General features: G+C 41.7%; 2 protein-coding genes, 1 long non-coding RNA gene and 1 other non-coding gene across 11 annotated transcripts in view; 1 reads left to right on the top strand and 3 right to left on the bottom strand.

Annotated features, from left to right (window-relative positions):
- AP2B1 (adaptor related protein complex 2 subunit beta 1) overlaps positions 1–18,716 on the bottom strand; it is a 132,637-nt gene extending 113,921 nt beyond the window's left edge. For 2 of the 5 annotated variants that reach the window (XM_007096047.3, XM_007096049.3), the window contains exons 1-2: positions 12,611–12,753; positions 5,677–5,736 (exon numbers count right to left, since the gene is read on the bottom strand). In XM_007096047.3, the coding sequence (XP_007096109.1) occupies positions 5,677–5,713 (37 nt within the window). In that variant the 5' untranslated portion in view covers positions 5,714–5,736; positions 12,611–12,753. Of the gene's footprint in view, positions 1–5,676; positions 5,737–12,491; positions 12,577–12,610; positions 12,754–17,130; positions 17,214–18,694 lie in introns of those variants that run through there. The other 3 variants (XM_042966994.1, XM_042966993.1, XM_007096048.3) reach the window with 3 other exon arrangements.
- On the top strand, positions 17,217–22,843 carry PEX12 (peroxisomal biogenesis factor 12). Of its 4 annotated transcripts, none has more exons than XM_042966995.1 (5): positions 17,219–17,488; positions 18,563–18,622; positions 18,974–20,154; positions 20,434–20,987; positions 22,029–22,843. In XM_042966995.1, exons 3-5 carry the CDS (start codon positions 20,029–20,031, stop codon positions 22,426–22,428), a joined length of 1,080 nt encoding a protein of 359 aa, XP_042822929.1. In that variant the 5' UTR covers positions 17,219–17,488; positions 18,563–18,622; positions 18,974–20,028; the 3' UTR covers positions 22,429–22,843. The 4 variants fall into 4 exon arrangements, with proteins under 4 accessions (XP_042822930.1, XP_042822929.1, XP_007096112.1 ...); XM_007096050.2 differs by having other exon boundaries at positions 18,558–18,622; XM_042966996.1 differs by lacking the exon at positions 18,974–20,154 and having other exon boundaries at positions 17,217–17,488; positions 18,558–18,622.
- A 1,461-nt stretch (positions 22,844–24,304) lies between these two features.
- LOC102962602 lies at positions 24,305–27,277 on the bottom strand. Its single transcript, XR_006211140.1, has 2 exons — positions 26,642–27,277; positions 24,305–24,418 (listed from the first exon to the last, which is right to left on the bottom strand). It is a non-coding gene; the product is annotated as an uncharacterized LOC102962602 (long non-coding RNA).
- LOC122233849 lies at positions 24,543–24,639 on the bottom strand. Its single transcript, XR_006211574.1, has one exon. It is a non-coding gene; the product is annotated as a Z30 small nucleolar RNA (small nucleolar RNA).
- Positions 27,278–27,358: the final 81 nt, after the last annotated feature.

Raw genomic sequence — 27,358 nt, 5'->3', positions numbered from 1 at the left:
TATTCTGGGGCAAATAAATCAGCATGTCAAACAGAACTCTTAGGTTCATATTTTTTAAAGTTTCTCCAAGTGATTCTTTTTTTTTTTTTTTTTAAGTTTATTTTTGACAGAGCAAGCGAGTGAGCATGAGCTAGGGAGGGGCAGAGAGAGAGGGAGACACAGAATCCAAAGCAGGCTCCAGGCTGTCAGCACAGAGCCTGACGTGGGGCTTGAACTCACGAACCGTGAGATCATGACCTGGGCCGAAGTCAGACGCTCAACCGACTGAGCCACCCAGGTGCCCCTCTCCAAGTGATTTTAATGCACAACCAGGGCTGAGAATCACTGCTCTAATTAGCACTTTAAGAAGCTGACAGGCTTTAAAGGCCCCATCCTATTCAACTGATCTAACAAAAATGATTATCTTGAAGCTTCAAGAATGGTACAAACCAGAACCATTTCTAAAGGCACAATCCTGAATGAGTACTCAGGCCCCACACTGGGAAATGCCAGGGATATCATCACTATCTTAAGGACCAGGCTCACCTATCTTCAGAAAACTGGCGCTGAAAGAAAAGGTAACAATCTTCCACCGGTTTTAAAAGAAAGAAGAAAATATACCACTAAGCCTATGAAAGAGAAATTGGCTACTCCCCGTTCAACCTTCCATCTGTACTCTTAAACTCTTCAACAACACTGCCTCATTTTCCTCCATTTCTAGGACTGTGCTTGATGTTCATTTTAACCAGACTTCATTCATCAGTACAGAAACAGTGGGGACAGCAAATTCTGTGATCTATTAAAGCCTCTCAATGGGAAGGATGAAACTGGTAAGAAACATAAAAGTTGACCACTAAAAAGGCTTGTGACATTAAAATCCACTACCAACAAGGCAAACAGATTAATGCTACAAAAATCAGCTTTATTTAATCAACAACTGCAAAAATAGCAGTCAGGAAAGCTGGGCCCTTTAGAGTCATGCTCCTCTCCATCAAGTCCTCAGCTGCCAAATCCAGCTCTCAGGGTTCCCATCATTTACTTCTAGGAACAGTAAAGGACAAGCCACAGGGTTTCAAAAGTCTGAACTGTGAATAGCAGCAGGAGCTGAAGGATCAAAACAGGATGTAACTGAAACTATTCCAATCCTAGCATAAACTTAAAGAATATGTTCCAGTGGCAGCTCTGGTGGGTGTTGCAGGAAGTAAAAGGAACACAGTCTATCCATTTTTTTAAATGTGGTATTTACCCAGCCGTGATTCAATCTGTAGGTCTCAAACTTTTACAAATCCCTGAATAAAAAAAGGTTACCAGGACTCATTACAAAAGAAGGTTTGAAGAGTTAGGGGAGTTTTTTAATTACACATTTTTATGTCAACATAGACAATACCTTGGTCATAAGGCACACAAAATGTTAACAAAAGAAGAAATAAATACCATTTCAGAATGGTAAGACAATCAGAAAAAAAGCTGATAATGAATGACAAAGTGCTAATAGTTTTTGTGAAGTATAGAAAATAAAGAGAGGGAAGAAGTTGGGTGAGAGCCCAAGAGGGCACAAATTATCTCATACATACAAGTTCTTCTATTTTTCTCTTCCTCCTCCCACTAATCAAATCTACCAACCACTGCTAACAGCCAGCAATGGTTCTCAATCGTGGCTACACAGGAGAAAAATGTGGGGTGCTTAAAAAAATCCCCACACCCAGGCCATAGCCCAGACCAATGAAGTCAGGGTATCTCAGGTGGAGGGTCCTAGATATTAGTATTGTTCTACACTTCTCTGAGAAATTCCAATGTGTAGGAAAGATTGAAAGTCACGGACTAGCAGTTGATAAAATTAAGAAACTCACTATGTAGTTCTCTGTATTGTAATAGAAGAGTTTGTTTACCCTGACGTAACTCCAAATGACCAGAAGAGGCCAGATATGCTTGCACTTTCCTGAAAACAGCGTATCAAGCAGATATGCTGTTTGCTCACTCTAGACCACCACAGTGTGCCCTCCTATTTTAAAATTAAAAAACAAAACAAAACAAAACAAAAACATTTTTTCAGGGGCACCAGGCTCAGTCAGTTAGGCATCTGGCTCTTGATTTTGGCTCAGGTAAGGATCTCATGGTTTGTGAGATTGAGCCCCAGGTCGAGTCTGCGCTGACAGTGCAAAGCCTGCTTGGGATTCTCGCTCTCCCTCTCTCAATAGAAAAAAAAAAAAAAAAAAATCATTTCAATCTTAAAAGTTGCAAGAGTCCCCAATTGTTAACATTGTGCCACATTTTATTTTATTTTTTTATTTTTTTTTTTTTGGGACAGAGATAGACAGAGCATGAACGGGGGAGGGGCAGAGGGAGAGGGAGACACAGAATCGGAAACAGGCTCCAGGCTCCGAGCCATCAGCCCAGAGCCCGACGCGGGGCTCGAACCCACGGACCGCGAGATCGTGACCTGGCTGAAGTCGGACGCTTAACCGACTGCGCCACCCAGGCGCCCCAACATTGTGCCACATTTGCTTTATCATATGTTCTATATATTTACATGTTTCTTCCTGAATAATAGTAAACAATAATAGTAAACTGCAGCCATCCTGTCTCTTTAGCTCTAAGTACATCAATGTACAATTTCCAAAAATGATTATCTTATATAACCATAATGCTATGATCAAAATCAGGAAATTTAACATTGACACATCATCATCATCTAATCTATGGACTCAACTCAAAAGTTTTGATAACCTCCTTCATAGTAATTTTACCACCATCCCCCCTCAGGCCAGGATCCAATGATCACTATGTTATATTTTAGTATAGTATCTCTTTAGTCTTCTTTAATCTGAAACAGTTCCTTAGCCTTTGTCTTTCATGATAATGACATTTATTAAAGGTTTAGGCCAGTTATTTTACAGAATGCCCTCGGTACGGGGTTTATCATGGATGTTCCCTCATGATTACATTGAGGTTATGCATTTTGACAGGCATAATTCTTACGGGATGGTATGTTTTTCTCAGTGAATGACATCAAGAGGCAAATAATGTTAATGCATCCCATTATAGGTGATGTTAACATCAACTATGTGGTTAAGTTGGTAAATACCAAGTCCTGACCCTGTAAAGTTACTATTTTTTCCTTTGTGATTAGTAATTTGTGAAAGGAAACTTCAAGACTATTTAAATATCTTGTTCCTCATCAAGCTTTCACCTGGTAGTTGTTTTAGTATTCATTGATGACTCTTGCCTAAATCAGTTAAAACTATGATTTATGTGTGTATATGTTATTCAGTGGGTTATAATCTACTACTATGGTAATTTTTTTTTTTTAATATTTACTTTTGAGACAGAAAGTGAGTAAGTGAGCAGGAGAGGGGCAGAGAGAGAGAGGGAGAGAGAGAATCTCAAGCATGATCCACACTGTCAGTGCAGAGCCCAATGTAGGGCTCGAACTCACAAACCTTGAGATCATGACCTAAGCCGAAATCAAGAGTTGGACACTTAACTGACTGAATAACCCAGGTGCCCCTAATGATCACTTTTTTTAATGCTCAAATTATCTCAAATTTGGCAAGTGGAAGCCCCTTCAAACCATGCTGCTCCTTGATATGTCCCATCAATTTTTTTTTTTGCTTTCTGGCATAAGATGTTCATGTTCATCTTGTACTTTCCCTTGATGCACCCTGGAATCAGTTATTTCTCCAAAAAGTCCTGATTCCTTTTCCAAAGAGTCCCAATTCCTTTTAGTTGGAAATGATTTTTAGAAACCAAAGGGTATTCAGTGTCCTTTGCATCTACTCTGACTTGAAAGAAATTAGGATCAGAAACTCCATAGTGTTATGGGGCGCTTGGGTGGCTCAGTCAGTTAAGCATCAGACTTCGGCTCAGGTCATGATCTCAAGGTTCATGAGTTTGAGCCCTGCGTCAGACTCTGTGCTGACAGCTCAGAGAGCCTGGAGCCTGCTTCGGATCCATGTCTCCCTCTCTCTCTGCCCTTTCCCTACTTGCGCTCTGTCTCTTGCAGAAAAGAAACTCCACAGTGGACACTCAATAAATATTTTCGGAATAAATACACGCAATGAATCAGACAAGATAGAAGGACCCTTGGTTCTTCAAGACTAAACTTAGTTAAATCTGAAGACAGTCAGGAGGCCGAGGCCAGTAAATTACAATGGAAACAAGAAAGATAAATTCTGAGGCAGAGAAGTTATATTTCATCCACTGGAAGAGAGGAGAAAAGGTCCATTTGAGGAGAAAAGTTGTTGAGGAATAAGAGGAATGATAGTTGTGTCATGGTTAGAATGCTTCAGTAAATATAAAGACTGCTAAATACAAAGCACAGAATCCTAATCCTGAAGAAAAGTAAATCTCAGCTTCTCAACAACAGGTTGAGAAGAATGAAACCAGTCTGTTTTTGATAGGAGGGCCATCTATCACACTAGAAATGAGCTATTATTTAGGAACAATTTTACAAAAGATGAGGAGTTTGGATTTTCCCAAGAATCCTTAGTTCCTACCCCACAAATGTAAAAATCAACATTACATTTCTGATTACAAAGACAATGAGGTTAATAAATTCAAAGCTATTCAAGTAATCCACAGTCTATAACCTAAAAATCATGGAATTGATTCTAAAGGTTCCCTGTTTTAAGTATAAAGAACATATTTAGACAAAGCCCAGATAAAGACTGAGGTAGATCTGGGGCGCCTGGGTGGCTCAGTCAGTTGAGTGTCCGACTTCAGCTCAGGTCATGATCTCACAGCTTGTGGGTTCGAGCCCCGTGTCGCGTTCTGTACTGACAGCTCAGAGCCTGGAGCCTGCTTCGGATTCTGTGTCTCCCTCACTCTCTGCCCCTCCCCCACTGGTGCTCTGTCTCTCTCTCTCTCAAAAATAAATAAACATTAAAAAAAAATTAAAAGAATGAGGTAGATCTATATGGAGGGATATGAAAATATCAAGTTTCTATGTACTGTTTACATGAAGTTTGTTAAAGATAAAAATTTTTTAAACATATGTATTAATACTTGCATTTATATGCACAGAAAAAAACTAAGGATACACCCTGAGTTCACCTAAAGAACAAGAATAAGGAGAAAGAGAAATTTCTTTTTTACTTTTTACGTGATCTGTATCGCTTTAATATTTTAAAAAATATTTTTTTTAATGTTTATTTATTATTGAGAGACAGAGACAGAGCATAAGCATGGGAGGGGCAGAGAGAGGAGGAGACACAGAATCTGAAGCAGGCTCCAGGCTCCGAGCTATCAGCAGAGCCCACAAACTCGGGGCTCAAACCCACAAACCGCGAGATCATGACCTGAGCTGAAGTCGGACGCTCAACCAACTGAGCCACCCAGGTGCCCCTGCTTTAATATTTCCAAGTAAAAACTAAAAGAGAATAAATGTGCTGCTGCTTCCCTTTCTGCCGTCCTCAGACCTACCCATCTTCGACAAATTAAAATTGGATTTCATCCTTTCACCAAAACAGAACCTCCAAGCCAAAATGAAGTGCATCCCAGCTCTATCTATATTTAAAAGCCCATCCTTTAATAATTTATTCAAATACACTTTTCTGTACAAATAGTAGATCCCCAATGAGATAGTCCACAATATGCATGTCTAAAGAGGTCAGAAACATTCTAGGTGGGACAATCTTAAACCACAATTTTTGAAGGAATTCAAACTTAAAAGTTCTTTAATCAAGTTTTCATACTTACCTTTTTTATTGGTTGTGAAGTACTTGGAGTCAGTCATGGTTTTGGATCTTTAATGTGCACCTACAACAAGAGAAAAAAATTCCTTTATCCAAATTATTGATGTCCAGCAAGGAATTCAACTACTTTTAAGAACATTTATAATAATTTCTGTACTCAAAATTGAGTATTTTCTTCCTTACCACCGTTATTGGTGATTCAAGAGATGCAAAGATAATTAAGAATGTAACTCTTGCCTCAAGGAACTGGGGCAAAATAACAGGCTAAATGGAATGGACTGATAATATGAACCTATTATGGCTTTGTAATTTTATCCATAATTATCTCAACACCTCGAAGATCTAAAGCTAGACCTTTTTGTAAATACATCTTCAATTAGGCACTCAAATATTTAAGATAAAAAAAGTTTGTTTTGAAAGATGTCCCAATTACTTTCCATTCAGGAAAATGCGATTTACTCCCTACCTCAAGGGACGTATCCTGAAAACACATATCCTGAAGCAATGTTAAGGTCAAAGTAGAAAGAGAAAACAGTTGTGCCAACCTATTCACTATTACACTTGAGAAAAGGAATCTAAGAAAAAAAAGACTAAATTAATAGGACAATATTCTTTCACAACAAATATCTAGAGGCAAACATGCCTCATGCATGGATTTTTTTAATTACAGTTTTCATATTTCCAACAATCTACACTTAGCCCAAAAGAATAATATTCCAAAAGAATAAATTCTTCAATAATTCTTTTGTATTCCAAAAGAATAATATCACTTTACAGTTAAAAATAAGGCCAGAAAAAAAAAAGAGAGAGAGAAAGAGAGATTTATTCAGTCACTATTGCATACAAAAGAGAACCAGAACTGGTGTTAAAATTTAAAAGATCACGGATCTCAGCCTCAAGTTTAATACTTCTGTTCCAATTCCCAGGAAATTAATCCAGCTGACACATGGTTTTACTAGTAAAACAAAAATGGCATGGACTGGTCACATTTCTCCCTAAATAATGAGACAATGTTTTCTGATTTGAGAAACTCAAGACTTCGTCCAAAGTACTTGGTATCTTTAAATGTATTAAAATTTTCTTTTAATAATATCCCTTCTGCACTCAAAAACATGTATCTTCTTCCTTACCATCATCAACAATACTTACTACCAAATTTAGGACTGATGCCTGGCACCTGCTCATTACTGTCATGCCACAACATGAGTGATCATAAATTTGGCAAACTTGAGCAATACCACATATGGCAAACAACAGTAAATATGGATCAGAGAGAAAAGACCTAAGCACTAAACAAATCGATGTAATTAAGGAAAAGGAAAAAGAGCCAAATAAACATGAAATAATGAAAACAGCCTGGCTCAAATTTGATCTCTAAAATGTGCCACTTGAACAACCTAAAGGAAATTAGACTCAGCTGAGATCTTTCCAAGTGGCTATTATTTACAGTCCTGATCCTTATGCAAGAGCGCTATAGGTTGTATCAGAATTTCACTGAATTCCCTTGTTAAAAGACGCGAGCTAGAACTCACAAACATTATAGAATACAGAAATTCCCATTTTAGGGGCACCTGGGTGGCTCAGTCAGTTGAGCGTCTGTCAGTGTGGAGCCTGCTTGGAATTCTCTCTTTACCTCTCTCTGCCCCTCCTCTGCTCATGCTTTCGCGCTTTCTTGCGTGTGCTCTCTCTCAAAATAAGTAAATAAAACTTAAAAAATTGTTTTGAAAAAAAAAAAGAAATTCCCGTTTTGATAGTTGTTTAAAAAAAATTTTTTTTTTAACGTTTAATTATTTTTGAGACAGAGAGAGACAGAGCATGAATGGGGGAGGGTCAGAGAGAGAGGGAGACACAGAATCTGAAACAGGCTCCAGGTTCTGAGCGGTCAGCACAGAGCCCGACACGGGGCTCGAACTCATGGACCACGAGATCATGACCTGAGCCGAAGTCGGACACTCAATCACTGAGCCACCCAGGCGCCCCCCGATAGTTGTTATAATTAAAAAATCAACCTGTAACAGGGGCTTGCCTTCTGCAGTATTTTCATAATGCCTTTCTAGAAAAAATTTGAAGAATGTTATAATCATTTAATCCATTTACAATGTACACTAAATTTGAAATGGGCAAATTGAAGAAAGGGAGTCCTTCACATAAAAGACCTGGAATAAATCTGAAATTATCACGTAATAACTTACACATAAAAAGAGAGAAACGGCTATACAGAAACGATCACTAGAGCCTAACAGGAGAGCCATAGCTCAAGGCCATTATGGCTTAAGATGTTACTATGCCTATTAAGTCCAATAAGATCACCAAAACTTAAAACTTGTTTAGGATTTACAAACAAAATCTGCTTGGAATTTTTCATACTGCTTGTTTTTGCTTTTTAACATTTTATTTATTTTTGAGAGAGAGAGAGAGAGAGAGAGAGAGAGAGAGAGCGAGCACTCATGCTAACAGCAGAGAGCCCGCTGCAGGGCTTAAACTCACAAATCATGACGGGAGCCAAAGTCAGATGCTTAACCGACAGAGCCATCCAGGTGCCCCCCCACCCCCCCACCCCCTCGCCCAGTTTCTTTGAAAAGGGGCACAAAAATTGTTGTTTTCTCAAGATCTCATATTCATATACACATATTAAAAAAAAAAATTTTTTTTAAGTAACCTTCTTGCCCAGCCTGGAGCCTACCAAGGGTCTTGAACTCATGACCCTGAGATTAAGAGCTGAGATCAAAAGTTGGCCGCTTAACTCACTGAGCCACCCAGGCACACCAAACATATTAAATTCTTTTTTTTTTCTTTTTGAGTTTTCCTTATTTATTTTGAGAGACAGTGTGTGACCATGAGCAGGGGAGGGACAGAGAGTGGGAAAGAGAGAATTCCAAGCAGGCTCTGCACTGTCAGCACAGAGCCTGATGTGGGGCTCGATCCCATGACCCATGAGATCACGACCTGAGCTGAGACCAAGAGTCAACGCTCAACCAACTAAGCCACCCAGGTGCCCCACATATTAAATTCTGAACAGTTTTTTTTTTTTTTTTCAACGTTTTTTATTTATTTTTGGGACAGAGAGAGACAGAGCATGAACGGGGGGAGGGGCAGAGCATGAACGGGGGAGGGGCAGAGAGAGAGGGAGACACAGAATCGGAAACAGGCTCCGAGCCATCAGCCCGGAGCCTGACGCGGGGCTCGAACTCACGGACCGCGAGATCGTGACCTGGCTGAAGTCGGACGCTTAACCGACTGCGCCACCCAGGCGCCCCTAATTCTGAACAGTTTTAACCACAGTCTGTTAAACATAAAACTAACCTAGTCTGAAGTTCTACCTTTATTAATGACGCACACATTTAACTACCTCCCTTAAATTTCATTGTCAAGGAATATATTTCCCTATTCGTTGTGAGCACTGTGTTCTTAACTAGAGAATAACATACCCACCCACAAAATTTCAGGGAAGAGAGTCAAGTAATCTTAGATCCTAAATTAAGAATCTCTGCTCTTAAAGAAAGGAAAAACCTATCACTCTTAGTTCCTGCTGTTGGAAAAAACAGTAATGAAACATCTCTTACCCATACTGGCAGGGACACATTGTATTAAGTCAGTTCCTGCCTTAAGCCAAAAGAAAACTCCAAGAAAAATGAAAATAGTCTAAACAAAAACAAGTGGAAAGAGGTGGTAGTTGCACAACACTGGGATTGTACTACATGTCACTATTCACTTTAAAATGGTTAATTTTGTTATGTGAATTACACTTCAAAAAAATTACATATGTATTTTTTAAAGGAGATAATCACAAGCCAGGGATGAACATAAGCAGATTCTCCAAAATACAAGATGGTGAAAAACGAAGCCTGCATTAGAAGCCAAAGAAAAAGAAGCCAAGATAGAGCTGAAAAAAATAGGGAAAAAAAAAAAATCAAATATTCACTGAAGAGCCTCAAAAACCAAGCTCTTCCCGAAAAAAAAACAAAAAAAAAAAAACAAAAAAAAAACCTTTTTTTTGTTCCTACAGGAGAACTCCAGGAAAAAGCAAAGGCATTATGGAGTTTGAACTCACACTACCTTTCCACCAGATCAAACTCCACAAGTCACTGACTGTTCTGAAGGCCTGTGGTTTGGCCTAGGGATATTGCTGAACAACGAAGCTATCACAGGGAAAGCACACAACCATTCTTACTTGACCTAGCCTGGAGTGTGGTGTCACTGCATTTCAGAGAAAGCTTCCCTGCACAGGATTACATATCTGGATTTAACATAACCTAGTTTCTCCCAAATATAGGTTGTGAAAGACCCTTCTCTTTTTTTTTTTTTTAACGTTTATTTATTATTGAGAGACAGAGCACGAGCAGAGGAGGAGCAGAGAGAGAGGGAGACACAGAATCCGAAGCAGGCTCCAGGCTCCGAGCTGTCAGCAAAGAGCCCGACTTGAACTCACGAACTGTGAGATCATGACCTGAGCCGAAGTCGGTCGCTTAACCGACTGAGCCACCCAGGTGCCCCAAGACCCTTCTCTTCTATTCCTCCCTCCTTACAGTCCCCCTAAAGAAAGTAAGGCCAGAAAAAAATTAATAGGGTCTCAATTTCAAATGGCTCTCTGGGAAATGGCAGCTAACTTAGACTTGGTGAGGCCACTAAGTCCCTTCTTTTCACACAGAGCTGGGCTTTACAGTTTGGTGCTCACAGCAAAAAAAAAACGGCAGGAGTTAACCTAATTATAGAGCAGAAAGGCCATTCGGCCATCTTTTATTACAAGTGTGAAAGGTGCTGAGATATTTCAATGTCTCAATAATCAGAAATTTCAATGCAAAGATAATAGTGTCTTCCATTATCATTTAGCTCATAAGAAATCATAAGACATCTAATTACAATAGACACAAGATGTGACTTCTACTTAAATACGTCAGACTACCAGTACGCCTGGGTAGCTCAGTCAGCTGAGCATCAGACTTTGGCTCAGGTCGTGATCTCACTCCTGGTTTGTGAGTTCGAGTCCTATATCGGACTTGCTGTCAGCGTGGAGGCCACGTTGGACCCTCTGCCCCCTCTCTCTCTCTCTGCCCCTCCCCCACTCTCTCTCAAAAATAAACATTAAAAAAATGTCAGACTACAAAGTAATGTGTTAATATTATACAGTAAGAAGTTCAAAAGGTTTACATCCAATTCTTTTTTTTAAGATTTTATTTTTTTTAAGTAATCTCTACACCCAGCATGGGGCAAGAATAGCATGCCCTACTGAAGCCTGCCAGGCCCCCCTTTACATCCAATTCTTAACTGAAATACCAAAACTCTGGAAAATTTAAGCCTAGAAGTAAAGAAAGAAGTAAAGGAGAACGTATCATATCTAATTCACTCCTTGTCCAGCTTGGGTCAAATCCGTGCATAAAATGTAATATTTTAAAATATGGATAGTGGGGTGCCTGGGTGGCTCAGTTGGTTAAGCGTCCGACTTTTGATTTCAGCTCAGGCCATGATCTCACGGTTTGTGAGTTTGAGCCCCACATCAGGCTCCGCCACTGCGGAGGCTGCTTGGGATTCTCTGTCTCCCTCTCTCTATCTCAAAATACATAAATAACTTAAAAAAAAAAAACAAACACCTTTTTTTGAATAAATTAAAAAATAAAATAAAATATAGATGTTTAAGGGGAAAAAAAGATGGAAGAACTGGGCTTTCTTGAGTCTGTCTCTTAATTCACAGAATGTTAGCTTTGTGTTAATTTTACCACCCAACTTCCAGCGAGGCTGTCCGCAGAACATGCTATCCTTTTGCTTCGCTGGGAGTTTAAACTGTCAAGATACCTGCAAACAGTTCTCACCTTACCACCACGCTTAGTCATCATTGGAATGTGTTACACGTTTTCTTGTACAGCTGCATCTCCTTCATCTGCTGCTTTCTATTATTATTTTATAAGTGTACCCTGAGGCTAAGCAATACAGGCATACCAAGCAGGTAATTAGTCACTTAAATTGTTCCTCATTGAGACCACCCTCGTGGTCATACGGCCTTTTCTAAACTTACTGTGCTTTACTTCTTTTAAACCACAATGATTAACAGTTTCTGGCATCTAAGACACACTTCTTTTAAAAATCCGTTTAATGAAGCAGCAACACTTTATGTGCTCAGCTCCATAATGAAACAGCCAGGTGAGATCATTAACATCCCCGCCGCCCCCCACCCCCATAGAAGACTGCTCCTAAAACAAACAGCGTGAATAAATTCTTTCGATTCAAAGAATATGGAAATAACAGGCTGTTCCAGTTTCTTTACCTCTGACTTAATCTACAGCCTTTCTCAAACCAGATCATTCCTGCTAAGCCCAGAAAGAAAAAATTCGGGGCTAAGATTTATCCCTACTTGCTTCCCCCACCTCACATCGGGTCTGAACGTTTCTCCTCCCCTCCCCCCAAGTGTCAGGAATTCCTCTTCTGCCCCAGGTGGTCAGGATTCTAGGGATATGTTCTTCCATTACAAGGTGGGAGACAGGTGTCGCTTATCCTCACATTACGGGAGACGGGAGACGGGAGAGGTTTGCCCATCAATGGACAAACCTGCGGGGGAATCCCTTTCCCCTTCTGCTAAGCTGGACACGTCCCACCTCTGAGTGAAAGACGCCAAGCGGGGAGGAAGGAAGGTTCTCCCCTTTGGCCTCCAGCCTCTAGCGGCCACACCCCTGGCCTCTGGCCCCAACCCCCCGACCTCGAACGTATCTTCCCTCAGGTGCCCCCCAACTCCCAGCGGCCACACCCGAGGATTCCCTCGCCCCGCCAGAGCAGTGGAGTCCCTTTCTCCAACCCTCTTCCTCACAACGGTCACACCCGACGGCTCACTTCATACTCAACGGTCACGCTCCTAGGATTTCCTCTTCCCCCCGCCAGTGTCCAAGTCAACCTGGGGTCTCCCCCCAGCAGTGACGGACGCACCCCGAAGTTAGCCGCCTTGAACTCACCGGAGGCAAGGGCGGGGGTGGCGGCAGCAGCCAGAGAGCACGGCCCGAGTGGTGTTGTAATGGTTTCCTGCACGTCACGACTCCTTCTCCAGGTCTAAGCCACTGCGCAAAACCCACTTTGCCAGAGACAAAGATGGTGGACAGGAAACTCTGACGTCAGAGGACCTCGCCGCGCACCGTCATTCCCGCGCGCGGCAGAACCAGTAAAGCGGCGAGCTCTGTCGCCTTGGAGACGGACAGGCTTTCCCCGGAGACTGGATACTGGACCCAAGAGGGAGTTCAGTGGCTATACAGAGGGATGTATTAAACAAACTGTCGTTCTCTGGATTTGTTTCCTCGCACAGTTCTCTAAAAACTCTCCTATAGAAAGGGTGAAATATCCTGTTGGAAAACAGGATGAAATGGCATCGGATCTGAATTTCTGATTTCAAACCCCTGCCTTGAGAATGACTGGGAAAGTTCCTTAATGTCTCCTTAACCTTAGTCTTGTCTGTAAAAAGGAGCCAACAATCTATCTCTTCCTGGCTTGGGAAGTTTCAGTGGGATAAAGTAGGTAAAGCACCTGGCTTGTAATAGGAGTGCTTACACAATAGTAAGTTACTTTTGGAAACCGAGACCTAGAAATCTCTGTACCTGTTTCTTAATTTTGCTGTGAACCTAAAACTGCTTCAAAAATAGTAAGTCTTTAATTTTTTTAAATGTGGAGAGTGAGAGTGCCTGGCGCAGTAGCTGAGGAAACCAAAATGCAAAGGAGACTGCGAAGTAGAAAAGGAGAAGGAAAAGCTGGTGGCTATAACTTTTTAGGATGTTTTTAGAGTTCTATGAAAGTAGGAACATACTAAGCTATTCGCTCTTCTATCTCTGCGACCTAGCCCCCCTCCCCTCTCCAAAATTTGTTGAATGTGTAAATGTATGAATGATCAACAGTATCACTTGCTAGAGAGAGGAGGAGGAAGGACTGAAAAGCGTCCAAGGATTTAGCAATGTAAAGGTCATCATTGCTGGGACCGTCAGTAGAAACAGAAGGCAAAAGCCATGCTGCAGAAGTTTGAGGATAATGGAGGTGAGGAAATGAAAACAGGAGTTACAAATAACTCCATAAGAAAATGTGGCTGAAAAGAGAAGATATATAGGATATTGGAAAGAGAGAATAGTGAGGATTTTTTTAAGTTCTATATTGATACATTTTCTTTTTTTTTATTTTATTTTTTTTTATTTTTTTATTAATATATGAAATTTATTGTCAAATTGGTTTCCATACGACACCCAGTGCTCATCCCAAAAGGTGCCCTCCTCAATACCCATCACCCACCCTCCCCTCCCTCCCACCCCCCATCAACCCTCAGTTTGTTCTCAGTTTTTTTTTTAATATATGAAATTTATTGTCAAATTGGTTTCCATACAACACCCAGTGCTCATCCCAAAAGGTGCCCTCCTCAATACCCATCACCCACCCTCCCCTCCCTCCCACCCCCCATCAACCCTCAGTTTGTTCTCAGTTTTTAACAGTCTCTTATGCTTTGGCTCTCTCCCACTCTAACCTCTTTTTTTTTTTTTTTTCCTTCCCCTCCCCCATGGGTTTCTGTTAAGTTTCTCAGGATCCACATAAGAGTGAAACCATATGGTATCTGTCTTTCTCTGTATGGCTTATTTCACTTAGCATCACACTCTCCAGTTCCATCCATGTTGCTACAAAAGGCCATATTTCATTCTTTCTCATTGCCACGTAGTACTCCATTGTGTATATAAACCACAATTTCTTTATCCATTCATCAGCTGATGGACATTTAGGCTCTTTCCATAATTTGGCTATTGTTGAGAGTGCTGCTATAAACATTGGGGTACAAGTGCCCCTATGCATCAGGACTCCTGTATCCCTTGGATAAATTCCTAGCAGTGCTATTGCTGGGTCATAGGGTAGGTCTATTTTTAATTTTCTGAGGAACCTCCACACTGCTTTCCAGAGCAGCTGCACCAATTTGCATTCCCACCAACAGTGCAAGAGGGTTCCCGCTTCTCCACATCCTCTCCAGCATCTATAGTCTCCTGATTTGTTCATTTTGGCCACTCTGACTGGCGTGAGGTGATATCTGAGTGTGGTTTTGATTTGTATTTCCCCGATGAGGAGCGACGTTGAGCATCTTTTCATGTGCCTGTTGGTCATCCAGATGTCTTCTTTAGAGAAGTGTCTATTCATGTTTTCTGCCCATTTCTTCACTGGGTTATTTGTTTTTCGGGTGTGGAGTTTGGTGAGCTCTTTATAGATTTTGGATACTAGCCCTTTGTCCGATATGTCATTTGCAAATTGATACATTTTCTTTACACTATTTTTAGCAACACCATGAGTTCAATGATCTTTCCTACCCATAGGACTTCAAAATCTCTATCTCTAGCCTTGACCTTTTCCCAACTTTTCACCACCAAATTGCCAACCACACTTATGGAAAATTCTATATTTATGGCCCACCCAAATTAAGCAAATCATGGGATGAGGGTTGCTGTAAAACCTGGTTCCAGTTACAACTCCCAGAAATCAGAGGTGGATTCATAACGAAGCCACCAGAAAAATCTTAGAGACTTTGATTCATATGCCTCTTCTATTCAAAACCTTTCAACAGCTCCTTTATGCTTAATATGTCCAAAACCTATCCTTCCCCCAGTTCCCCGAAGCTCTATGCTCTTTAGTTTTCTCATCTATAAAATGGGGAGATAGTAATATTTAATCAAAATATTGTTATAAGGATGAAGGGAATTAATATATGTAAAGCACTTAGAACTATGGCTGCACATACTATGTATGTATTTGCTGCGTGATTATCTCGATAAATTACACTACATTCCTCAAGCCAGAAACCTGGGGTCATCCTTGATTTCTCTCTCCTTTAATTGTCACATCCAATCCATCTCCAAGTTGTCAATCTACCTTCAAAATAAATCTTTAATTCATCCAATCCCCTCTATTCCACCTCATTAATACAAGCCACCATCACCTCTTGCCTGGAATACTAGAAACCTCAACTTTTCTCCCAACCATTATCCACACAGCAGCCAGTTTTTGTTTTTTTTTTTTTTAAGTTTACTTGTTTTCGAGAGACAGAGACAGAGTGCAAGCAGGCGAGGGACAGAGAGAGAGGGAGACACAGAATCTGAAGCAGGCTTCAGGCTCTGAGCTGTCAGCACAGAGCCCGACGTGGGGCTGGAACTCATGAACTGTGAGATTATGACTTGAGCTGAAGTTGGACGCTTAACTGACTGAGCCACCCAAGTGCCCTTAGATTTTAATTGCACTTATTTTGAAGTATAACAAACATTTTATAAAAAGTGCACACATTATAAATGTAAAGCTCGGATGAATTTTCATAAAGTAAACATAAGCACATAACCATTACAGGGTCATCTTAAAAATACAAATCTCATCGTGATTCTGGCATTCTTCCATGAATTCCCATTGCACTTGGGCTAAAATCCAGTCTCTTTCTCATGGCCAGAGTCATTGCATGGTTTGGCCTCTCCCTCTCTAACATCATTTTATGCCTTTCAGTTACTCTTCATTTTTCCTTTTGCTAGCTATTGCAGCCCTCAAATATGCTAAACTCTTTCCCATCCTAGGGCCTTCACAAATACCGCTCCTTCTACCTAATACTACCCCCTCCTCCCGCAACTCCTCACATGGCTGGCTCATAATTTAGGTCTTGGTTTAATTGCAATCTCCTCAGAAAGGCACTCTGTTTACCCATTCTAGAAGGTTCTGCACTCCCAGCCCACACCACCACACCATCCCAGCCCTCTCATTCTATTTACAAATTGTATCTTAATTTATTTATTATCTCCCTCCTCGACTAGACTGTAAATTCCATGAAGGCAGATACAATTTGTTTTTATTACTACTTTATACCCATCACCCAACATAACGCCTGACACATAAAAGTTACTCAGTATTGGGCACCTGGCTGGCTCAGTCGGTTAAGCATCCGACTCTTGATTTTGGCTCAGGTCACGATCTCACTGTTCGTGAGTTTGAGCCCCACATCGGGCTCTGTGCGGACAGTGCGTGGAGCCTGCTTGTTATTGTCTTCCTCTCTCTGCCCCTCCCTTCTTGCTCTCTGTATCTCTCAAAATAAATACAAATAAACTTTAAAGTTACTCAATATTTATTAAATAAATTACCATCCACAGGCAGAGTACTAAAACTAGCATTTAAGACCTTCCATAATCCGTCTAAATCTATTTTCAGCATACTCTCTACTATTCCTATTTGTGCCTCTACAGTTAAAGCAAGCAACAATTTGTTCCTCCTATCCACTCCATGCTGCTCCCTTAGCCTCAAAAGTTCTGTCACTACTACTAATACTTGCCCCAAATGTACTTATCTTTTGAGGTCCACCTGATTCATAAAACTTTCTCAGTGGACATCTGTTATGATATGAGGTACAGAATGTACCAGGTTACATCATTGCATTAAAGAGCAACTGGCAAAGGGAAGTGGAAATAAAATATGAGGTTAGAAACAATGTTCTTGCCTTTGGTTATGCAGGCCAATAAGGGTGTTCTGTTTAAACTGGTTAGCAGTGTGTATTCCTCCCAGCTGATAGTTATCTCTTCCTCTAAACTCACGTCATATTAGCCTGTCTGATGGCTCTGAATACCTCTTCACATAAGTGCACTTTTTATGTGTCTTATCTATTATTACATTATAAACATGAGGGCGGGATTTATGATGAGGTGGTTATTTGTTGGCTGTAATAATTGACACTAACTATTTTTGACTGCCTTTTCCTTGTGCAATTTCAATTTATTTTTGGGGTATTTTCAAAGACCGTTAATCAAGATGTCTTGCCCTCTTCCCTGAAACAGAGTAGAGAAGACATCTGAACTAAGGTAGGGCAATACAATTTGCATTCTAAGTACAGTGGCAGAAATTTGTTGAAGCTCATTCATTTTAACAATGCTGCCTGGGTGAGACTTTACTAATTCTTGCTAGAGACATCCAATAGGACTGTAGTTCCTGTCCTTTTAGAGCTGGCTTTCCTCATTTTGTTAACTACTCTATATATTTCCAATATTTTTTTTAGTTTAAATAGTGGCCTATTTCTTTTGCTAGTAACCAAAGAACCCTAAAATTGATACAAATGTTTAACCAATTTCCCACTTGTCATAGTAGATGCCGTCTCAACTTTGTCTTTTTGTTGTTTAATTAAGAAAAGCCTGCATATGGGTCGCCTGGGTGGCTCAGTCAGTTAAGCACCTGACTCTTGATTTTGGCTCGAGACATGATCTCTTGGTTCGTGAGATTGAGCCCTGCTTCGGCCTCTGTGCTAAAAGTGTGGAGCCTACTTGGGATTCTCTCTCTGCCTCCCTCTCTTTCAAAATAAACAAACTTAAGGGGCGCCTGGGTGGCGCAGTCGGTTAAGCGTCCGACTTCAGCCAGGTCACGATCTCGCGGTCCGTGAGTTCGAGCCCCGCGTCAGGCTCTGGGCTGATGGCTCGGAGCCTGGAGCCTGTTTCTGATTCTGTGTCTCCCTCTCTCTCTGCCCCTCCCCCGTTCATGCTCTGTCTCTCTCTGTCCCAAAAATAAATAAAAAACGTTGAAAAAAAAATTAATCAAAATAAACAAACTTAAAAGAAAAGAAAAAAGAGAAGCCTGCAAATAAGGGCTACCATTGTTAGAACACCTAATACGTTTCAGGTGCTTTATACAGATACATTATCTCTAGTCCTTAAAATTCCCTAAAGTAAAATATCTTGTATCAATGTGATTTTCGCTGGCAGGTTATTTGGTGGAGTAAAAAAAAACCTTTTAGAACTATAATTAAGGTTAACTTGCAAGATTTTATTGAAACAATTAAACCCAAATCTTGTTTTTGAGAGTTCTCATTATGCAAACCAATTATCTTTATACCACAAGGTCCTCTAAAGCAGTGAATACATTCTATTCCTATCTATTTAGCACAGAAGTGGGGAGGGGTTGAAGAAAGAGGAATGGTTAAACGTGAAAAAGCAACTCAAGAGAGGGTAAGTTGCATATGATGTAAAGCCCTTTGCTAATTGTAAATTACACTAAGTTTGGTATACAGTGAAAAGTACCATCTTCCAAGCGTCTCCAGTTGATTCTAGTTACAACTCATCAGGATTCCTCTTAGTCCTGTATTCACATCGCTGTGACACATCCAACTGTATAGGAGAGTAGGAACCATTTTCATCAAGTGTGGCAAGTGCCTAGTTATGCTTGAACGTAACTACGCCTACAAGACAGTTAATCTACCGGCTAGAATGGAAAGTGACCGTTCCAAGTTCGGAGGAACATCAGGAACCTTTCTCATTCTCATCTTTTTTCTTCTTTTTTTTTTTTTTTTTTTTAATTAGCGGCAATAAGGCTAAAGACTTCTATCTCCAGCTGCAAATCCCTCCTGGGAGGGCCGACTATAAATTAATCACCACGCCCAGCGCACACAGAGAGAACTTCCGTGTGTCCACATTCCCATTCGTCCCCCCACCCTTAACTAAATCGCCCAAGGGAACACAGGCCTCAGCAGCAGGCTCGGACTCCTGGCTCTGGGTGCCAGACGTCGCGCGGCGCCCCAAACACCTTTCCAAAAAGACCTCTGCAGAGAGATTCAGAGGTGTGGCTTCCCATCGGGGATGCGATGCAAACCTAGCTAAGAAAAGTAAATCGAGCTGAGAATCCAACTCCAAGCCAGACCTCCCCAAAACACTTCTTTAATTTCAGCGGGAGCGGAAGCGGAAGCGGAAGCTCCGGTGGGGTCATAGAGTTTGCTCGTTCCGGTTTCCGGGCCACGTTCGGGGCTAGAGCGCCTCCCGTCCGCCAGCCATCCCAGTCCCCAGCGGCTTCTATTTCCGGGTGCGGCCCCTGTCATAAAGCGGGGGCCTCTCTACAAACGTGGAATCGTGGGTCCTTCGCGCCTCGCCGGGGGTCAGCGCGCAAGGACGGTCCCTGGCGGGGGTACTTCGCAGCCAACGGCTGGAGCCGGTCTTCGCGTACCGAGTCCGCACTGGCACCTCTAACCCCTCAGAGCTAGCTGGCTCTTGAGCCCTCACGAGTTAGAGTCCCTGATTCGCAGCCTCCAGGGCTGCAGCTCCAGAAGATATCACTCCTTCGCCTATCCCTGTCCCCATAGGCATGCTCTGCCCTGTGAGGTACAGCATTTGACAAGTCACCCCTACCCCACACACCACTTCCACCCGCGTCTGCCTTAACTTCGTTCTTAACCTCCTTAGTTTGAGACCCTTCCCTTCTGCCTCCAGAAGAGGTCTTTTTCCCCCACTTCCGTGAAAGAGGAGTTTTGGGTCTCTTGCAGAAAAATTACCTTTAAGACTGAGCACCCATTTGATAACGAAAACAAGTTCATGCTTAGTAAAGAGTTTGTGGGCAAAGTGAAACCCAGTGCCCACGGGAAATTATGGCTGAGCACGGGGCTCACATCACAACTGCTTCTGTGGTGGATGACCAGCCATCCATCTTTGAGGTGGTAGCACAGGAGAGTTTAATGACAGCAGTGAGACCTGCTCTTCAGCATGTGGTCAAGGTAAGGTGTCAATTCTCTGAGAGTTTTTAGGATCTGGGTAAAAACCAAACCAATAATTATAATTCACATCCTATGGTTTAACGGTTATTGAGTCCATGTTATGTGTAGGGCCCTGTACTGAATAACCCAGCACTTCAGGGAGGATAGGGCAGACCCCAAAAGAAGTGCTCATTTAAGCCTAAAGTATAGAATTTAGAAGAAAAAAGGGGAAATGCAAATACAATGCATAGTAATTGTGAAATGGAATGAATTTCATTTTATTAATTTACTTTGCTTTAGGTTCTTGCAGAATCCAATCCTGCCCACTATGGCTTCTTTTGGAGGTGGTTTGATGAAATCTTCACCCTGCTAGATCTTCTGCTCCAGCAGCATTATTTGTCCAAAACCAGTGCCTCATTCTCTGAAAATTTTTATGGCTTAAAGCGCATTGTAATGGAGGACACACACAAGCTTCAGAGGTTGGCCAGTTCTGGTCTCCCAAAGCAGCAGCTTTGGAAGTCAATTATGTTCCTGGTTCTTCTTCCCTACCTGAAAGTGAAGCTAGAGAAGCTGGTTTCTAGCCTGAGAGAAGAGGATGAATATTCTATTCATCCCCCTTCTTCCCGTTGGAAACAGTTTTATAGAGCCTTCCTGGCAGCCTACCCATTTGTTAACATGGCATGGGAAGGCTGGTTTTTTGTACAACAACTTCGATACATCCTAGGAAAGGCTCAGCATCACTCACCACTGCTGAGGCTGGCTGGTGTTCGGTTAGGTCGACTTACAGTTCAGGATATACAAGCTCTGGAGCACAGACCAGCTGAAGTCAGCATGATGCAGCAACCAGCCAAGAGGTAAGGCTTTAACATTCCCCCAAATATTTCATTAACATATTCTAAAATCAGAACCAATTTTATTAAATCCACCTTCCTCGGTTCACTTTGAGGTATTTTGTAAACGCAGAAAAATTCTCGTGTCCATAGAACAAGAGTGGTAAACTTCCTGGTAAACTTCCTCATCACACTAGCTACATTTTTTTTTTTTCAACGTTTTTTATTTATTTTTGGGACAGAGAGAGACAGCATGAACGGGGGAGGGGCAGAGAGGGAGGGAGACACAGAATCGGAAACAGGCTCCAGGCTCCGAGCCATCAGCCTAGAGCCTGACGCGGGGCTCGAACTCACGGACCGCGAGATCGTGACCTGAGCCGAAGTCGGACGCTTAACCGACTGCGCCACCCAGGCGCCCCACACACTAGCTACATTTTTGTGCACGCTTGCTGCGTGCGTCAGGCCCTGTGCTAGGTGTTTGCTTTACGTACGTTACCTCAATCCTCATCACAACTGAATGAAATAAATTCATTGTTCCATTTAACAGCTGAGGAAACTGAGCCCTGATACTGAAGTCCTTTGCCAAGGCCACATGGCTGGAAGGTGGCAGAACTGAGATCCAAGCCTGATCAACAGTTCTCAAGACTGTGTCTTAACCACAATGCTATACTGCTTCTAGTTAGTGTTTGTGGTGTCCTACAAGTTCATATTCCTCAATATTGCTAAGTTATTTTTTGTTAAGAGCGTTGTTCCTTTTTCTGGGTATACTACCTTACACACAATCTATATAATCAGTCTAATTTCTTTCTTAAAACACAAAAACAAGACCCTAGTCATTAAATACAAAGTTTAGCTCCTATACTCCCAAAAGACTGTAGGTCAGAAAAAAGATATCATTTAGAACAGATACTAAGGAGACAGTGCCAATCTAGCAACTATTGAATCCCCAAACTGAATCGGTGATTCTGATGAAGAGTGTAAGAACTATAATTTTAGTACTCATTCTGTGATGATACCTACATAAGCAGTTTCTCCTTTTGTCTCCTCGTTCTGTTCTCCCACCAGTGTTGGTGAGAAGATAAAGTCAGCTCTGAAGAAAGCTGTGGGAGGTGCTGCCTTATCCCTCTCTACTGGCCTTTCTGTGGGAGTATTCTTTCTGCAATTCCTTGAGTGGTGGTACTCATCTGAAAATCAAGAAACCGTCAAATCGCTGACTGCCCTACCTACTCCGCCACCACCTGTACACCTGGACTACAATTCTGATTCTCCTCTGTTACCCAAAATGAAGACTGTGTGCCCACTGTGTCGTAAAACCCGGGTGAATGATACTGTTCTTGCCACCTCTGGCTATGTGTTTTGTTATCGCTGTGTGTTTAATTATGTCAGGAGTCACCAAGCTTGTCCCATAACAGGTTATCCAACAGAAGTACAACATCTAATTAAACTGTACTCCCCTGAGAACTGAAAGGGATTAGCATTTTATCTCACAACAAAATTACTGCACTATAAGGCCACAGGACTGATTTTCAGCACAGTATGTAGCATCGTTTGATACTTCTCATCCTCCACTCATAATTATATGGACTTTAAATAACTAGAGTTGACCCCTGAACATGTGTTCACCGGCCCCCCACATATAACTTTTGAATCCCCCAAAACTGAACTACTAATAGCCTACTGTTGACCCGAAGCCTCACAAATAGTCAATTAACACACATTTTGTATGTTAGATGTATTATATACCGTATTCTTGCAGTAAAATAAGATAGGGAAAATACTAAGATTAAGAGAAAGTACCTTTATACTGTACTTTTTTGGGGGTGCCTGGTTGGCTCAGTCGGTTGAGCATCCGACTGCAGCTCAGGTCATGATCTCGCAGTTTGTGAGTTCCAGCCCCGCATCGGGCTCTGTGCTGACAGCTCAGAACCTGGAGCCTGCTTCAGATTCTGTGTCTCCCTCTCTCCCTGCCCCTTCCCTGCTCATGCTCTGTCTCTGAGAAATGAATAAAAGTTAAAAAAAAATTTATACTTTTTACAGTACTGTAAGAAATCCGAATATAAGTAGACCTACACAGTTCAAATTTGTGTTGTTCAAGGGTCAACTGTATATGGATTTCTTTAAAAAGATGTATCCATTGATCTTAACCTTTTAACTTGCTCTCTAGATTCCTACTTAGAGTTTACAAAGCTGGTTAGAATGAGAATCAGGACTGACAGGAGACATGAAGGTCAATGTACAGGACATGGATAAAAGGGGATAGTTAGTACAGAAGCTTTTCCTTGAAGAACAAGAGGTATAGAAGCTCTCAGGAAAAACCCAAGTTAGACCTCATAAAGTGGGTAGTGAATAGGTAGCAGCCTTCTTCTTGAGAAAAGAAAGCATTTATCTGCCTATGAAGAAGATATTTTATCAGTTTGCAAACAATGTGAAACATAGACCTGCTCTTTATAGACATACTTAGAAACACTTTAGAAGAACAAAAAGCGCCTTCCATATACTGTGATCCACTTAACACCTGTTATAGTTTATCAACTTTTAAAGAAGATCCCTTAATGAGCCATACAGATGGGAAACTGGTTAAAGAAAAGTAGGGGTTGAGTGTATATTGTTGTCTGAAGATTTCAGTGTGAAAGCAAATCTAATTAATTAAGAGATGAACTAAAATACTGATCTAACTTTGTGCAAAAGAATCTTTTAATAAGCTCTTTCTTCTTGCTGTTAAGAGTCTGCAAAATGGGCACAAATTATTCTGGCTATTAGTAAGTTTCTGTGAAATGCTGAAACAAATTTTAAGAATAAATGTTTTTGGCAAAGAGCTGTTCCAAGTTGTCATGATTATGTGGAAACTTAAAGATTACTGAGGTGTTTAAATTCAGACCACCTTTGACTTTGAGGTATTTTTGTATTGGCATCTTGTGTGTGTGTGTGTGTGTGTGTGTGTGTGTTTATTGCTAATCTAATACTTGGAGAAAAAATCCTCTACTCCAACAGCAAGAATTCAGCTTTGTGTGAAATACCCTGTCTTAGAAATACTACAGAAACACTTCAGTTCTGTGTAGTAAAATTCATGCCACTGGATGGTCAGGTTGGTGAAAATATATGGGTAGAGGAAGGATGAAAATAATTTAAGTGCCTCTGCTGAGATAAGTGTTTTCCAATATTTTCACTCATTTAGCAATTCAAAGTACATTCTCTTATAGCACAAAGTTGATTAAATTTTGAAATGGATTAACCTATGGATTTGAAAATATTAACACTTTTTTGTACCATAAGAAGAATGTAATAGATATTTGTAAAAGTTCTTGTTAGAGCGCAAGGTTTTACGAAAACAAACACCATAGTTAATTAAGCATTTTTAATATCATAATAAGTCAATAAGAAAACTGAACCAGATTCAGGATTGAAATAATGTAGTCCTCCACGAAGATATCAAAAGCCAGATTTTTCACCTCAACCTAAGAAGGAAAACAGCAAAGTATCAGCAATTCAAAAGAATATCAAAGAAACATTCTTATACATAATAAAATCAGTATGCAAAGAGATTAAAACATACCAATGTGGAAAAACCACAACCAGAATCAGCTCAGAGAGAAGATTAAGGGATCATACCCTGGTCAAGGCCAACACTGAAGCAGTGGCAATACCAGGTCAGACTATACTTCACTCATCATCGCATCATTCCATTTCACATCTTTCTATACCTAAGAGCAGCCCAACACTCTCCACATCCAAGAAAACTTAGGTTAACCTATGAAAAAAATAAAGGCTTCTTTATAGATAAGTTTCAACCATGGGTTTTCAACAAATACTTTATTTTCCATTATGTTTTGCTTTAAGCAAGTCTGCTATACAAAAATGCAAACTTGGAGGAACTTTTTTGCTTTTGAAATACAGGAGAGTGGAGAAGCATTTATGATTAAAAAAAAATTTTTTTAATGTTTATTTTTGAGAGAGGGAGAGAGAATCCCAAGCAGGCTCCAGGCTGTCAGTGCAGAGCCCGACGGATGCAGGGCTCCATCCCACCAACTGTGAGATTATGACTGGAGCCAAAATCAAGGGTTGGATGCTTAAATGACTGAGTCACCCAGGCGCCCCCCAAATTTTTTTTTAATGAGCCCAAACACTAGGCATGATAAAATTTCAGGGATGTCTGTGAAGAGATTTATTGTCCTAAAGCAAAAGCTTTAGAAAAGATTTTCTACTACATTCCATTATAAACTCCAGCTCATTTAATATACAGTTTGATTTATAATTCTGCTCCTAACAAAGAGAAAAAGTATAGTCATAAAATCTTTATACTGGAATCTTCTATCTTAAAAGTCCAAGATCCAGAGAGGCTACGTTTTGCCAAAGGTTCACAACAAATTAACTAACAGTAGAGCTGGAAAGAGAACAGAGGTTTGATGATCAGATTTACATTTTTCCACTACCAGTTAAATATGAGGCTTAATTTCATTTTTCTCCAGGCCATAGGAAAGATAAAAGAAGCAATGCAAGGGGCGCCTGGGTGGCTCAGTCGGTTGAGCATCTGACTTTGGCTCAGGTCATGATCTCAGAGTCTGTGAGTTCGAGCCCCGCGTCGGGCTCTGTGCTGACAGCCCAGAGCCTGGAGCCTGATTCAGGTTCTGTCTCCCTCTCTCTCTGCCCCTTCTCTGCTCATGTTCTGTCTCTCTCTGTCTCAAAAATAAATACAAAAATTAAAAAAAAAAAAAAAAAAGAAAATTTAAAAAAATGTTTAAAAAAAAAGCAATGCAAAGTGTAAGTAATTCAAAACCTGGATAATCAATTTCTGAGTAAGAAAGCTGACTGCATTTCATTTATTCTAAATGACACCTTCTGGTGGTATGTTGTCACTGACGTGGAAAAGTACTTGGATCACAATGTCACCCTCCCCAGCCTTTCAGCATGGTGTTGTCAGTACCTAAGTAACAATTCTGGAGACGGCACATGCTTCCTTCAGCCATCTATAAATGTCAATAGATCGATACTCCTTAGTTAAAAATTGACAGCTGTTGGTCTGTGTTAACCATTCAGCAATTAAACTCCATTAAAAAGGGGCGGGGGGCGAGGGGACTAACAAAGTGCCTGTTTTGCAGGGGCTACGCTGGAGTCTTTAGTTCATCTTCCTACACCGGTGAAGTACACATTAAAAACGAGGAAAACAGAGGCTCAGAGAACTTAAAAAACTTTGTCTAAAAGCATGAAACTTGGGAGCGGAGCTCCAAGTGTGCTCCCGCCATTCACAGCACGCACACATTCCTAGCTCTCTTCCTCAGTACGCTTTGCTCCATCTGGAGTGCCTCCCCCAACCCTTTCAACCTGGAGAACTTCTAATTTTAGTAACCTTACTCAAACGTCACCTTCTCTAAGTGGTCTCTAACTCTGTCATCCTCTCGTCTCACTTACACAGCACTTTTCCCCACCACAGCACGCCATCACACACTACTTATTTACCCATGCACATACCCCTCCTTCCATCTCTGCCATCGGCCCCATGGCACGGACTGCCTCAAGAACTAGGCCAGTGTCTTCCTGGCCTTTGCATCCATCGCACTCGGAACAGTGCCTGGTACATAGGACGAGGCTCAATAAATGAACGTTTAATTCGGTCACTGGGCGCCCCTTCCTCCTAAACCTAGATTACAAAGTCATCAGCACAATTTAAAAAGCCAACTTACCTCCAGTACTGCACGCAGGTAACCATACAAGCATCTCTAAGCCCTCCCTCCCCTAGCTTCTACCTCATGGCGGTCTCCACGGCGCGCTGCGCAGGTCAACCGGTGCTTCCATACAATGGACTCTCAACAAAATAATAATAATAAAGTCCAAACCGCACCGACTTCAGGAAAGACTGAGAGGGGCCGTACTTGCAGGGAAATACGAGTAAGGCCGAAGCCAGGGCTCAAACCAAAGACCCAGGCACGAGTCCACAGCCCGCTCTCCGAACTCCTCAAGCTCCTACGCCCTGTCTCGGGAGGTTTGCTCCGGCCCGCGGAGACTGACAGCAGCAGACACCCGGCCTTTCGGCTCTTGGCTACAACTCAGTCCCGCTTCTCGCTTGCCGGTAGTCTAGCTTTGCTGCCGCTCGCGAGACCTCCCCGCCCAGAACAGCCCCCTCCGGACAACCAATCCTCCGGCCGCCGTTGAGTCACGTGGGTCACAGCCTTTGTCGGGCGGGTGCGAGGAGCAGCCAATCGGAGGGCCAGGCGACACTGAGGCGTGGAGCGCGACGGAGGGCGGAAGCGCCTTTTCGGTTGCTTCTTAGGGTGGGGTCTTCGTCTTCAGGCTAGTGCTTTTTCAGCCTTTGAGCGATTCCTGCCTGCCTCTCAACTCCCTGCCCTTGGACTTTGGGACGTCTTTTGCCAGTTGCCGGTCCTTTGTTTTACAACCGGGGA

Source organism: Panthera tigris, chromosome E1, assembly GCF_018350195.1.
Source record: "Panthera tigris isolate Pti1 chromosome E1, P.tigris_Pti1_mat1.1, whole genome shotgun sequence".
NCBI lineage: Eukaryota > Metazoa > Chordata > Mammalia > Carnivora > Felidae > Panthera > Panthera tigris.
This window is presented reverse-complemented; position numbering and strand designations above follow the sequence as displayed.